Genomic DNA, 13,907 nt, shown 5'->3' with positions numbered 1-13,907 from the left:
AGGGGAGCCTGGGCTCACTGCAGATGGGACCTTTTAAAAAAAATGGGGGGGGAACACACCCAGCAGTACTCAGAGCTTCTTACTCCTGGCTGTGGGCTCAGGGATAACTTCTGGCAGGCTCAGGGGATCCTACAGGGTGCTGAGGATAGGCACACACCTTCCCTGCTGTACTATTACTACGTGCCCCCCACCTCCCACCCCTCTGCAGCTGACTTTTCTTGGCAGCTGGGGGGACAGGACAGGAAGTGATGGGAGGGGTCCGGCCTTTTGGGGGCCCTGGCACCTCACTGGGTTGAAAGTCAAATCTGGGACTCGGGGGTCTTTCTGGTTGGCCAGAATTGCGGGGTCACATGTGTATGGGCACGGGGCAGGAAACGGCAGAACACATAGGTGGGCTGCGGAAATGGCTTTATTACTGCTGGGAGGGGCCCCTGGGGGAGTTGAGGGGGCGTGGGACCCGATTCCTGGGACCCTTGGTCTTCCCCCGGGAGTCGTCCCCACCCCTGCATGCATCCTGGTCGGGACCTCAGAGCCCGCAGAGGTCGAGGCCCAGGTGGCGGCCGCTAAGGTGCGAGGGGCGTGGGGCTGGCCTTCAGCCCACCGGCTTGACTTTGGCGATGAAGAGGGCAGCGGCTTTCTCCAGGAACTCCTCCCGCGACATGGGGTTGCTGGGCCGCCGCGCGCCCAGGGCGCGGTCGATGGCCAGCGCCAGGCTGTCGGGGCCCAGACGGGAGCCGGCCTCCAGGTAGCAGGCGGGCCCCGCGGCGTTGTCGCTGGCCTGCAGGGCCCCCTCCAGAGTGTCCAGCACCGCCTGGCCCACGCGGCGGTCGGCCACGGCCATGGCGGGGTCCTCGAGCAGGCGGTAGAGCGCGCCGGCCCGCGCCACGAACTCCAGCAGCACGAAGCAGGTGAGCATGCCGGCGCGGAAGACGGCCAGCGGCACGGCCTCGTGGTCCCGGCACTGCAGCCGGCGCAGCAGCGGCGCCACCACCTCCTCGGGCGCCTCGCCGTCGCGGCAGATGCGCTTGAGCAGCTCGCTGTACGTGCGCCCGTCCAGCCCGGGACGCTTGCGGCGGCCGCTGGCGCTCAGGCACTCGTAGGCCACGCCCACGTTGTTGTTGAAGGCGGTCCTGCGGGCAGCAGGGCGTGGGATTGGGCGGGACGGGACTGGATCTCCCGCCCCGCCCCTAGACACTGGCCCCACCCAAATAGGGATGCCACTTGTCTGCGTGACCACGCCCATACGGCTCCGCCCACAAACGTCCTTCCCGCCCCCCACTCGCAGTTTCTTCTGCAGAGTTGCTTTCCTTTTTTTCGGGGGTGGGGGGGGTTTGGGGGGACTTGCCTCAGGGGCTACTCCTGGAGCTGCACTTAATAATTACTCCTGGCGGAGGTTGAGGGACCGGATGGGATGCAAGTATCAAACCTAGGTGGGGCTGTGTGCAAGGCAAACGCCCTACCTGCTGTGCTATCACTCCAGCCCCCAACTGTGGTATTGCTCAGGCCCAAGGTACAGCTGCACCTTAGCTGTACCCCCTACCTCAGGCTCCTTGGGCTTCTTCGTCCTTGGCGGGACGCCACCTTGTCATGGACCGTCCCCCACTTCCTCCACCAATCCCTAACCCTCCCTCCATTCCTCTCCCCACCTCCCCCCTTCTACTTTGTAGCATTTACCACCTTGGCACCTACTACACCTTGTCCTGGCTGGCACTTCAATGCCTTGCACCATTGGTATGGGGCAGCCTAGCCTGAAAGCGGGGACATTGCACGGTGCCACCCGCACCGCCCCCCCAACACTCTCTGCCACAGCCCACACTGATGGTCATCACTGCTCTCCTCCTAGCGGCAGAGGACAAAGTTTGGTCTCCCCCAGTGGCCCCAGCTAGTCTAACTGCGTACACACTCTTCGCCCCAGCACTGGAAGCTTGCAACTGAGAAGATGCTATCAGCACCTCTGGCAGGGCGGGCAAACTGCCCTTTGCCTGGCATTGCCCGGGAGACACCAGGGGTCAACTTCAGGCAAAGCAAGTGCCTTAACCTGCACTATCTCTCCAGGCCCCTCCTCTAATATCTCCCCCCTCGCTTTGTTACTAGCTCCCCAGTGGCTGGCCTGAAACAGCAAGTTTCCGCATCAGGGTGGGAGGTGAGTTCTCTGGAGCACTGGGTACCTGCATCCATTCCCCTAGTTTGCAGAGGTGAATTCAGGCTTGTAGGGGGAAGGGTTCTCTGCTCCCCATTCCCCCACTCCCTGGTGCCTTGGGGACCAAGCAGGATCCCTGAGGTGTCGGGAGACAAAAGTTTTGGGGTTACATCTCTCATCTTGAGTGATACCTAAGAGTGAAGCCTAAGTGGTCATAATCTCACTTCTGGAACCTGGTTGCACCCCCTGCCCAGTTCTCTCTCCCTCCTCCCTGCAGGAGGCCAAATTTGGGGTGCCTGTTTGGTTCCCCAAATGTTTGCAAAGCAACTTGTGGATGCACTGCCTTTCCCAGATCCAAAATACCTGCCTTCAAGTCGGGGTCACCGCCTGACTGTGCCACATAAGGGACCCCACTGGAGTGCAGCCTGGCTGTGTAGATGGCTTTGGGTGGAGGTGGGGACGAGGGCAGGGACAGGAAGTTGCCCGATGAGGAATGACAGCCCAATGAGATCAGAGTGAGGAGGCGGAACCCCGCCCCCGCCTCCAGGTGTGGCCTCCCCCATCTCCCACAGCTCTGTCCCTCAATCATAATGCCCACCCACCCCCCAACCATACACAGTCATTTTCTGCCTTAATGGCCCAGGATAATATCGGGCAAGCAAAGAAACAAGAAACCTGGCTGGGAAGTTTTGCTCTATAACTTTCAAAAGTGGCGAAATTGAGCAGAAGTAGAAACTTATGACGCGACACCCCACTCCAACCCCGACCCAGCTTTGTACCTGGGTTGAGGTCCCTTCCCGTTAACTAGAGGCACTGAGGACTACAGTTCCCAGACCGCTTCGCGCGTCGATATCAACGGAGGCCGTGAAGGCACTCGCGGAGCGTAGTGGGAGTTGTAGTCCGGCCGTTGTCCGCCCCCGCCCCTCCCAGTCCCCGCACCTCTGGGAGTGGTGAGCCAGGCGGAGGTGCCACAGCGCACGGCCCAGGCGCTGCTGCTGCAGCAGGAGCTGGCCTGGGGGTTCCCCGGCGCCACCGTTCACAGGCGAGCGCAGGCCCATGTTTTCGAAGTAGTGTGCCAGGAACGCGATCGGCTCCTCGGGCCGCGCCTCCAACACCTTCAGCAGGGCCGCGCGCATCATCTCCGTCACGCCGACCTGCCGCAGGAACTCCTCTTCGCTCTCGACCGTGGCTGCCGGCCGGGGTACTATCGACCGGCTGCCATCGGAGTAATTGGCCGCCGGAACCACCGCCGGCCGCCGCTTCTCTATGGCCGCCATCTTAGCTGAGGGCGGCCGAACCGGAAGCGCCGCCATAGGCCATAGCGCCCTGACACCTAGGGCGGCCATCTTGCTTAAGGGCTGAGGACTCCCGGATTCCCTGGGTGGACTTAAAAGGAAATAGCGCGGACCATTCCTTCTCTCGGTTCTAGGTGGCACTGTTTTGCCGATGTTCAGAGTGTACTGGATCGCCCTCTTGCCTGACCCGGAACCCGAATTTTGCCAGACTCCAAAATGGTTTCCTTGGAAGGACTGAGCTTCTGGCGTGAAGCCGGATAGCAGCCATCTTCGGAGTGGGCGAGCCCCTCCCTATCGTGGTCCCCTAGCAACGAGTTTCTCTGGTTGTCAGGGAAGAGGGAGCTTTCTCTCTGGATCCAAACTGGCTAGGATTCCCCAGAGCCTTGACATCTTTCAACCCTCGCTTTGCTCATCCCATGCCCCTCAACTCATTCTCTTCTACTCCCTTTTCCACAGTCAGTCGGAAGAGATGCAGTATCCCTTCAGAAAGCCACCTCTCCTCTCCTTTCCTCTGTCTACGCTGCCCCCGATAGTATTTGGGAGCGACCCCAGCCCATGCATCCAGGAACGAATATTTTTGGGGACTTCACCTGGCTGTGCTCAGGACTTATTTCTGGTTCTATGTTCAGGGATCATTCCTGGTGGAAGTCAGGGACCATATGTGATGCCGGGGATCAAACCTGGTGGGGCCACTTGCAAGACAAGCACCCTATCTGCTGTGGCCGCTGCAACCTGATTTTTAATGTTCCCAGCACTCCATGGTACTCCCGGACACCAAGCCCGTCCCAATGGGGTTGAGCTATGCAGGGTCCCAGCATCCTCAAGCCACAATAGGAACAAGGGGGGACAGCCCACATATCCTTTATTCTCCAGCTTTGGACAAGGGTGCTTCTCCAGGAGCCCCTAAGGGGAAGCCTGACCATCTGAGGCATCTGCATGTGCTGACCACCAGAATAAGGTCACTCGGGCTACCCACCAAATGTCCTCTGATCGCCAGCATCTGAGAGGACAGGAAGCCGGCCACTGGGAGGAGGGATCGGTGCCCTTCCCTAAGTCAGGTCCAGGTAGGGCAGGGGGTTGGGGGTTGCAGCGTCAGCGGGCATGTCGGCAGCATCTCCACAGACGGTAGGTGACCAGGGCCAGCAGCAGAAGCCCCAGGGCCATGGTGCCAACCCACAGCTCCGCGGGCATTGGCAGGGAGCCTGAAGATGAAGCAAAAGGGCCCTGACCCATTTGGCAGGCTTGGGGAGGGAAGACTACTCATGGCTCCCCAATACCCCGAGCACCCTGAACTTTACAAAGACTTTAGGGAGCTGGAGCAGTAGTCCAGCAGGGAGGGTGCTTGCCTTGCATGCAGCCAACCCGGTTCAATTCCTGGCATCCCATAGGGCTTCCCAAGCACTGTCAGGAGTAATTCCTGAGTGCAGAAGCAGAAGTAACCCCCATGTAGTGCTGGGTGTGATCCCAAAATAAAACAAAAAAAAAGGTTTTATTCTCTTTTTTTTTTTTTTTTGCTTTTTGGGTCACACCTGGCGATGCACAGGAGTCACTCCTGGCTCTGCACTCAGGAATTACCCCTGGCGGTGCTCAGGGAACCCTATGGGATGCTGGGAATTGAACACGGGTCGGCCGCGTGCAAGGCAAATGCCTCCCCGCTGTGCTATCGCTCCAGCCCCGGTTTTATTCTTTTTTATGAGGGAGCCGCACCAGGCTTACTCCTGGCTCTGCAAACAGGGATCAAGCCTGGTAGTGCTCAGGTGATCATATGGGGTGCTGCGGATCAAACCTGGGCTGGCCATAAGCAAGGCAAATGCCCTCCCCACTGTAATATGTATGTATGTATATATATATATATATATATATATATATATATATATATATCCCTTTCTAATTGTTGCCTGGCAAGCTCCCCGTGGCTTATTCAATATGCCAAAAACAGTAACAATAACAGGTCTCATTCCCCTGACCCTGAAAGAGCCTCCAATCATTGGGAAAGACGAGTAAGGAGAGGCTGCTAAAATCTCAGGGCTGGGACGAATGGAGACATTACTGGCACCTGCTCAAGTAAATTTATGATCAATGGGATGACAGTGATACAGTGATAGTGATATTTGTTTTCAATTTGTTGTTTTAGGGGCATACCCAGCTGTGCTAGGGAGTTACTCCTGGCTCGAGGCTCAAGGATCACTCCTGGCGGACTCAGGGGCTCATATTGAATGCTGGGTCAAACATGGATTGCACGTGTGCAAAGAAAATGTCCTCCCCACTGTCCTATCAGTGCAGTCCTAATATCTAATTTCTTTTAGGCTACACCTGGTGGTGCTCAAAGGCTGTCTCTGGCCTGGAACTCCTGTATCTGTCCCTGGCAGAGCTTAGGGGACACTCTCTGGTGTTGGGGAGCAAACTCAGGACACCCCCAGGCAAAGCCTGACCTAATTCTTTTTTTTGTTTTGTTTTGCTTTTTGGGTCACACCCAGCTATGAACAGGGGTTACTCCTGGCTCTGCCCTCAGGAATCACCCCTGGCGGTGCTCAGGGGACTATATGTGATGCTGGGAATCGAACCCGGGTCGGCCTCGTGCAAGGCAAATGCTCTACCCGCTGTGCTATTGCTCCAGCCCCCTGACCCAGTTCTGACGCCTGCAAATCCAACAACCATAGTCTGCACAACTGGGGAAACTGAGGCAAGTTTCCTTTCCCTCTCCTACCCCCAGGACTCACAGATTTCCGGGACCACATGCAGGCTGGCATTCCGGCCACCGGGGTCCACACGGCACTGGAACCAGCCCTCAGCACCACACCTGTCCCCGGGCAGATTCAGCCAAGCCCGGGGCCCCGTCTCCCGCTTCTCGAAAGCCGCCAGCTCGCCGGGGATTTGTGTCCAGCGCACGGTCACGCCGGGGCCACATTCTGCCCGGCACAGCAGCAGCAGACCCCCTGGCACGGGCAGTTGCTGGATGCGGGGGTAGCAGGGTCTAGGAGTGCTGTTCCTGAGCGTGGAGCTGGGCCGCCCGGTGCTGTGGGTGGAGCCTTGCGCGGAAGTACCGTCGGGGGAGGTGGTGACGGGGGGCTCCGGAGAAGTGGGGCTCTGTAGGACTGGAAAATCGGGTGCATTTTTATTTTTCGGTTTTGGGGCCACAGCCAGCAGTGTTCACGGGCTCGCTCCTGGCTCTGTGCACTCGCGCCCCCTGCTGTGCCACAACTGAACTGAAAACCATCTCCCTTCCCCAGCACTTTCCCCAACTTTTTAAGTTTGGGGATCAAGCCTGGAGGGGCTAGAGGGACCTTATGGGGTGCCAGGTATTGAACCTGGACCTGGGTTGGCCAAGTGCAAGGCAAGCGTCCCACTCACTGTAGAGTTTTCTCCCGGTTGGCCCGGACTCTTTCCCTGACTCGGGTTCTCCAGCGAGACTGCATCAGCGCCCCCTGCTGGGCTCCAGCTGAATTGGAGGGCTGCCCTGGGGGTGGGAGCCAGGTTCCATCACCCCTCCTCAGCACTTTCCCCAACTTTGACTTAAGTTTGGGGGATTGGGGCCACACCTAGAGTTGCTCAGGGCTTACTCCTGGCCTTGAACTCAGACTCACTTCTGGCAGGCTTGAGGAACCCTATGGGATGTCGGGGGACTGAACCCAGATCAGCCGCGTGCCAGGCAAGTACTCTCCCACTGTACTATCTCCCCGGCCATGCAGCACTGCTCTGGCTGGTCCCAGGCAGGTAAAGCATTTTTCCAGGCTGGAGCAATAACACAGCAGGGAGGACGTTTGCCTTGCACATGGCCAACCTGGGTTTGATCCCTTAGAATCTCATAGGGTGTCCGGAGCTCATCAGAAATGATTCTGAGGGGCTGGAGCACGGCGGGTAGGGCGTTTGCCTTGCACGCAGCTGACCCGGGTTCGATTCCCAGCATCCCACATGGTCCCCCGAGCACCGCCAGGAGTTATTCCTGAGTGCAGAGCCACACCCCTGGTGTGACCCAAAAAAAGTGAAAAAAAAAAAAGAGTAAACCCTGAGCATCGCTGAGTGTGACACAAAACCCTAATAAATAAATAAATTAATTAAATAAAAAGCATTTTTCCACTCGCGTGTGACTATTGAGATCCGTCGGATGGGGAGGCACAGAAATCAGAGTTTGCCCGTAAACTCACCTGGAATGGGCAACAGGTGGGTGAGCTCCAGGCCCGGCAAGCTCATGGTGGCCTGGCAGTGCAGGGCGGGCGGGCTGGGGTCGTTCAGCGGGGGCAGTTGCCAGCGCTCGGTCACCCGGAACAGAGTACCCTCAAATTCTTGCAGCTGTTCTTCCTCTTCCTCCTCCCGACCCAGAGCCTGCGCCCCCTCCAGCTTCCGATCTCCCAGGAGCAGAGACAAGGAGAGGGCTTCGGGGTGCGCGGGCGTGACGTTGTGGGCGGTGCAGGCCACCTCCCGGTCGCGCCCAGCCACCAGAGCCACCGGGGAGACAGACAGCTGGTCCGGGAAGGCTGTGGATGGAGAGCCTGAACGGGGTGGGGGCTGAGCCCAGGGGTCGGGCTCGACCCCGAGGAGGGGGCTGGTCCTGGCACGAGGCTGCTCTCTCGCGCCCCCGCGCGGCCGCTCGCGGGAAGCGCCGCGGGATTGCCCAGACGAGGCGGGCGGGCCGATGGCGCCCCTCCCAGCTCCCTCCACCCACCCCCACGGGGCCCTGGACCGTCACCCCTGCCCAGATTCCACCCGAATTTCTCCGGAACTGGAGCGGTAGCACAGCTGGGGGTGCACAGGAACCCTAAGGCACAGGGACAGGAACAGCGGCTGGAATAGAAGGGGACAGACAGAGGGGCGCAGAGCAGCCGGGCAGGGAGTCAAGAATAGCACGTTTGGACGGTGTCTGGAGGGGGACCAAGAGCGGGTGTGGAGAGGAGGCAGCTGAATGTCGCAAAGGAATTGAAAAGGGGGTGAGGAGGTGCGGCTGGGAGCAGTCCGGGATGGCTGTCTGGACGAGGTGACCGCGGAAGGCGGTGCAAGTCGGGCCGTTTCCAGCACAGGGTCGGGGGCGAGGGGGGGCGCTGGGGCCACTCACCGAACACCAGGAGCTTCACGGCGCGCTGGAAGGAGTTGCGGCCGCAGGAGCCCCTGCACACGCGCGTGCCGGAGGCCGCCAGGGAGGCGTTTTGCACGGAGAGCGTGCTGTGGTGGGCGCCCGGCCGCATGGCGCCCAGGTTGGTGTCCAGCCCCCACCAGCGCACGAACGCCACCGCCCCGGGCTGGGCGCACGCCAGGCGGCAGGTGAGCTGCAGCGACCCGCCCAGGGCCACCGCCACCTCCGCCGCGGGGGGATCCACCTCCAGCAACCCTGTCCGCACAGTAGCCCCGCTCAGCGCCCGCTCTGGGGTGGGGGGTCTCCAAGCCCCTCCCTCGGCGCGGCGCGGCCCATCGCCCTTTCTTCTCCCCGACTTCTGCCCCTCCTAAGCCCAAGCCCCTTCCCTTGCAGCCCACTCCTCTCTCTAGGTCGTCCATCCAGCCCCCTCCCCGGTCCCCAGTCCGGGCACCCCATCCTGCCAACCCCCTTCCCGCCCCCTCCACCCTACTTCCAGCCCTTTCCATTCTCCTAGCCCCTATCCGGCCCCCTCCATCCTCCCATCCCCTCTGTCTGGCCCCCTCCACCCTCCTAGTTCCCCCTCTGGCCCCCTCCATCCTCCTAACCCCCCATCCGGTAACCTTGTCACCTGAGACTCGCTGCTGTGGCCCCAGTAGGAGGAATAACGAGAGGGCCAGGCCCAGCCCCATGCTCGCTCCCCAGCTGGGCCCTAACCGCGGGGGAGCGTCTTATATAGCGGTGCCCTGGACTTCCGCGCCCCCTCCTCCAACTGCTCCTTCAGGGGGTGTTTTCCGAGGGGGGTTTCCCGGCCTGACCCCTCCAAGGCCCCGGAGGCGACAGACAGGCAGGAGGCTAGAGGCCAGAGATGGAGGTGGAAGGGGGAGCGGGGCCCTCGAGGTCAGAAGGGAAGGGTTGGGCCTCCTCCAGAACTCACTCTTGGAGACAGGCGGGTGGAATCCGGGCAGGGGTGGCGGTCCAGGGCCGCGGGGGTGCGGGTGGGCTGGGAGGGGCGCCGTCTGCCCGCCCGCCCCATCGGGGCAATCCCGCGGCGCTTCCCCGAGCGGCCGCGCGGGGGCGCGGGAGAGCAGCCTCCTTCCAGCACCAGCCGCTGTGCAGGTTTTTTTTGGCGGGGGAGGGGGAACCTGGGCTGGGGGCTGGGGTCCGCTCCACGCAGTGCCTTCGTCCTCGTTCACGGAGCTGGGCGCTTCTAATGCAAAGGGGCGGCTTGACGGGAGTTGGGGAGCTAGAGGCAGGGTGCCCGCTCTGCTGATCCTAAACAGGGGACAGGGAATGCCCCCTGCCCCCGCCCCGGCTCCGCTCAAGCGCCCAGGGCTGGTGCCCTGCAGCCCGGGAGCCTCGTGGCTGTCGAAAGGCGGCCAACGGCATCAAGGAAGAACTCCGGCCTCGCTGTGAATCCAGCAGATGAGGCAGCCCCAGGGCCTTTGCGTGGCTCTTGCCTCATTTCTGCCAGCGCCCACTAGCTGCTCCTTTATATGCCCTGCCTCCTGGATTCCGCCTTCTCGGCGGGCTTCCTGTGCCTCGGTTTCCCTAACTATGGAGTAAGAGGAGGGGACAGCCTAAACGCTTGCTGAGCTGTGTCGTTCTTCTGCGCTCTGGCTTCTCAGGTGGGGCAGGGAGCCGGGGAAACTGAGGCCCGGCGCGGGGCGGGTTCAGATGAGAGACTCAGGCTTCTTTGGTCCCCTGCCCCCGCCCTGGCGGTGCCAGGAAAGGCGGCACAGGAAACCCTTTCCAAGGTGCCCTGCTCCAAGGCCGGAGGCGCGGCGGCCCCGGGAAGCCACCAGGCTCTTAACCCGCCTCAGGGCCGCTGAATGTGCAGCTTCCCGCCCCTGACCTGGCTTCCTGCTGCGGCCCCCCCCCGCCCCCCCGCGCCTCCTCTCCCAACCCCCTCACCCACCGGTTCTCCACAGTGCTTGTCCCGCGGTGCTCCTCTGAGGCTCCCCTCCCTGAGCTCTCTCTCACCGTGCTCCCTTCTCCCATTCTTTCTGTGCTCCCTCTCTGTGCTCCCTCTCAGTACTCTGCTCCCATCTGTGCTCCCTCTCAGCACTCTTGCCTTTACTCCCTGTCCGTGCTCCCCCACTAGTGCTCCTTCCCTGTGTTCCTCCCATAGTCCTCCTTGTGCCCCCTCCTACCTTCCTTCCCCTGACCCCTCCGAGTGCTCCTTCCACAGTGCTCTGCATCCTACACGCATCCCAGCCCCGTCTGTCATTTCTGCCTTTGTCTCGGGCAGTGCTCAGGGCTGAATTCCTTTTTTTTTTTTTCTTTTTGGGTCACTCCCGGCAATGCACGGGGGTTACTCCTGGCTCATGTACTCAGGTATTACTCCTGGTGGTGCTCGGGAGACCATACGGGGGGAACGCTGGGAATTGAACCCGGGTTGGCCGCGTGCAAGGCCAACGCCCTCCCCGCTGTGCCATCGCTCCAGCCCCTCAGGGCTGACTTCTGGCTCTGTGCTCAGGACTCACCCTATGTGGGTCAGCCATGGGCAAGGCCAGCGCCCTCCCTGTGTGCAGCTGCTCTGCGTGAATCCCGACCCTTTTGATGCAGAGACGCACATGAAGGTGCAGAGAGAGACCCCGGGGACTGGGGAGGTGGAGGCAGACACCAAGGAAGGGACGGTGGACAGAACAGAGGAAGAAGGTTCTGGTCAAGGGGGACGGGGGGGGTGCTCCAGGAGCCCAACCCAGGGCACTCTGGCTCGAACTTCATTTCCCGCCCGCACTTGGGAGCCTCTGGGGTGCCGTGGGGGCTTCTCTGTCCCCACCTAGCCCGGGGCTTCCTGCCCTCCGACCCCTCTTCCCGGCATTGTCCCTGGCCTGGAGAAAGTCCGAAGTGGCTTTGGGCAGGAAGCCTCCTCAAGAGGGTCTCAGTCCCCTGGAGCCCCAATATCCTTCCCCTGCCCCCCTTTCCTGCACACCACTTCTCAGCTACAAGAGGGGGCTTGTCACGGGCCAGGGGGCGTCCAGCACACCCCGTCCCTCAAGAGGTCCTCACCTGCTGGGCTTGCTCCTTCTCTAACGCCACTGCTTTGTTCGGGGGAGGATCTCACAACTTTTGGGGGAGCTGGGCAGGAATCAAGAAGGCAGGGCCCCTCTGGGCCCCCATCTGCTGACACCTTGTGCCTTGGTGGGTCTCGATGGACAAAGGGTAGGGGAGAACAGGAGCTTTCCTAACCATTCAGAAGGTTCTAGAAGGGAAGGGACTATGTCAAACCTCGTCTTTCTGTCTGCCCAGAGGCCTCACCTGGCCACCGATCTGCTCATCCGTGCCTGGATCCACCTCTCCATGCAGGCAGCACCCATGGAGGGCAGAGTGGGGTGCACGGTGAGGGGGGGTCTTCCCCCTCATTGTAGACCCCAGAGCGAATGGGGCTCTGGGTTTCCAGAAAGAGGCCAGCCACGTGATGCAGAAGAATTTGTGTGGGTCCCTGGGCCAGTGAGCCCCACCCTCCACCAAACACAGGCTAGTGTGGTGGTGGGGGGGGGACATTCTGGGGATGGAATGCTCTAGAAACAGTCCATGCTGAGATGCACAAGATTGAGGATGCACTGGACACTGATTATTCTCTTTCACACTTTCTTTTTTTTTTTTTGCTTTTTGGGTCACACCCGGCGATGCACAGGGATTACTCCTGGCTTTGCACTCAGGAATCACTCCTGGCAGTGCTCAGGGGACCATATGGGATTCTGGGAATCGAACCCAGGTCAGCCGCATGCAAGGCAAACGCCCTACCCGCTGTGCTATCGCTACAGCCCCTCTTTCACACTTTCTCTGCAAGCATGTTTCTTTTCGGTTTGTTTGGGGGCCACGATAACCAGCAGTGCTCAGGGACACTCCTGGTGGGGCTTGGGGGACTGTATGGGGTGCCGAGGATTGAACCCGGGTGCAAGCAAGGCCACAGCCCCCCCAGCTGCTCTCTGGCTCTGGCACCCCTTAGCAAGCACTTGCCACTGAGACATTTCTCTGAGCCAGATTGGAGTCTTACAATGGTCGGTTGTATTTTATGTGAATTAATCCCCCCTCATAACAAAAATAATTATCAGGGCAAAAGGGGGCCAGAGAAATATTACAGTAGGTAAGAGCTAGCTTTGCTCCTGTGAGTCTCAGTTTGGGGGTCTCCTGGGGGGGTGGTCTCTCTTCATCACAGCCATTCTTGACTTGACACAGGACCAAAACACTCGTGATGTTTTTTTTTCTTTCCTTTTTTTTTTTGGGTGGAATGCCGGGAAACAGTCAGCGGTGACTGGGTCTTAACACCTGACTCTGTGCTCCAAGATCACTCCTGGCGGAGCTCAGGAACCATATCCGGTGCCGGGGATCGAACCTGGGTCGGCCATGTGCAACGCAAACACTCTTCCTGTTGTACTATCACTCTGGCCCCATGGGATTTCTCTGGACAGTGCCCTACCACTCACCCCCACATGCTCTGTGATGCCCTCTCTCCCTGGCACCCCACAAACACACACTGGACTCCCTTAGGGCTGTGGGACTGGTCCGGGATTGGGACATACTTACCGATCTCTGCAGTTATTCCTGACTCTGCATGTCAGGGGGCTGACATCTGGGACAGGAAGGAAGCAAGGTCCACGGAGGGGGGATGCTTAGAAGCCCCATCCCCCGCCACCACACAACCCCAATCCTGTATTTTCCTTTCTCTCATAAACAATAAAAGCCACCAGCCCTTCGAAGCCAGGCGGGTGTGTCCTGGGAACAAAGGTGGGAAAGATCAGCTTTGAGTTGTCTGGTTACTGACCACCTGAAAGTATTTCTGAGGGCCACAACGTGTGATGCTTGGGGGTCCCTCCTGCTGGCGCTCAGGGAATTCTGCAGGGTTGGGGATCAGACACGGCTGGTGCAACCCCTGGCTCTCAGCCCCCTGGGTTGTTTCCCTCCTCTCAGAAGTGCATTTGTAAATTTCACTTTCCACTTCAAGCCAGGTTTGGGTGCCAAAAACTCCAGCCAGTTCTTGGAAAATTTGGAAGTGTGTTTGGAACCACTTAGAGTGTGAATCTACTTTGTTACTTTTTTTTTGGGGGGGGGGTTTGTTTTCAGGCCACACCCGTCGGTGCTCAGGGGTTCCTCCCAGCTTCGCTGCTTGAAGGTTGTTGCTGGCAGAACTGAGAGTTTAGGAGGTGTCAGGAATCAAACCCGGGCTGCCAGAATGCAGAGAAGGCGCTCAGCCCTTTGTGCCCTCTCTCTGGCCTCAATTACAATTTGGGGGGGGGGGGCTTGGGGCCATACCCTGCGGTACTCAGGGGTTACTCCTAGTTCTGCACTCAGGAATTACTCCTGGCAGTGCTCGGGGAACACTCCAGGGTGCTGGGGATCGAACCCAGACTGGTAGTGTGCAAGGCAAACGCCCTCCCTGCTGAAGGTCAGGGACAAT

At 60.0% G+C, this 13,907-nt stretch overlaps 2 protein-coding genes across 2 annotated transcripts; both read right to left on the bottom strand.

Moving 5' to 3' along the window:
• Positions 1-391: 391 nt before the first annotated feature.
• TPGS1 (tubulin polyglutamylase complex subunit 1) lies at positions 392-3,468 on the bottom strand. Its single transcript, XM_004614787.2, has 2 exons — positions 3,080-3,468; positions 392-1,130 (listed from the first exon to the last, which is right to left on the bottom strand). The coding sequence occupies exons 1-2, from the start codon at positions 3,451-3,453 to the stop codon at positions 593-595; spliced, it is 912 nt and encodes a 303-aa protein (XP_004614844.2). The 5' UTR covers positions 3,454-3,468; the 3' UTR covers positions 392-592.
• An 823-nt stretch (positions 3,469-4,291) lies between these two features.
• MADCAM1 (mucosal vascular addressin cell adhesion molecule 1) lies at positions 4,292-9,192 on the bottom strand. Its single transcript, XM_004614901.2, has 5 exons — positions 9,132-9,192; positions 8,486-8,758; positions 7,581-7,910; positions 6,156-6,530; positions 4,292-4,637 (listed from the first exon to the last, which is right to left on the bottom strand). Exons 1-5 carry the CDS (start codon positions 9,190-9,192, stop codon positions 4,528-4,530), a joined length of 1,149 nt encoding a protein of 382 aa, XP_004614958.1. The 3' UTR covers positions 4,292-4,527.
• Positions 9,193-13,907: the final 4,715 nt, after the last annotated feature.

The sequence above is a fragment of the Sorex araneus genome, chromosome 2 (assembly GCF_027595985.1).
Source record: "Sorex araneus isolate mSorAra2 chromosome 2, mSorAra2.pri, whole genome shotgun sequence".
In the NCBI taxonomy this organism is placed as follows: domain Eukaryota; kingdom Metazoa; phylum Chordata; class Mammalia; order Eulipotyphla; family Soricidae; genus Sorex; species Sorex araneus.
This window is presented reverse-complemented; position numbering and strand designations above follow the sequence as displayed.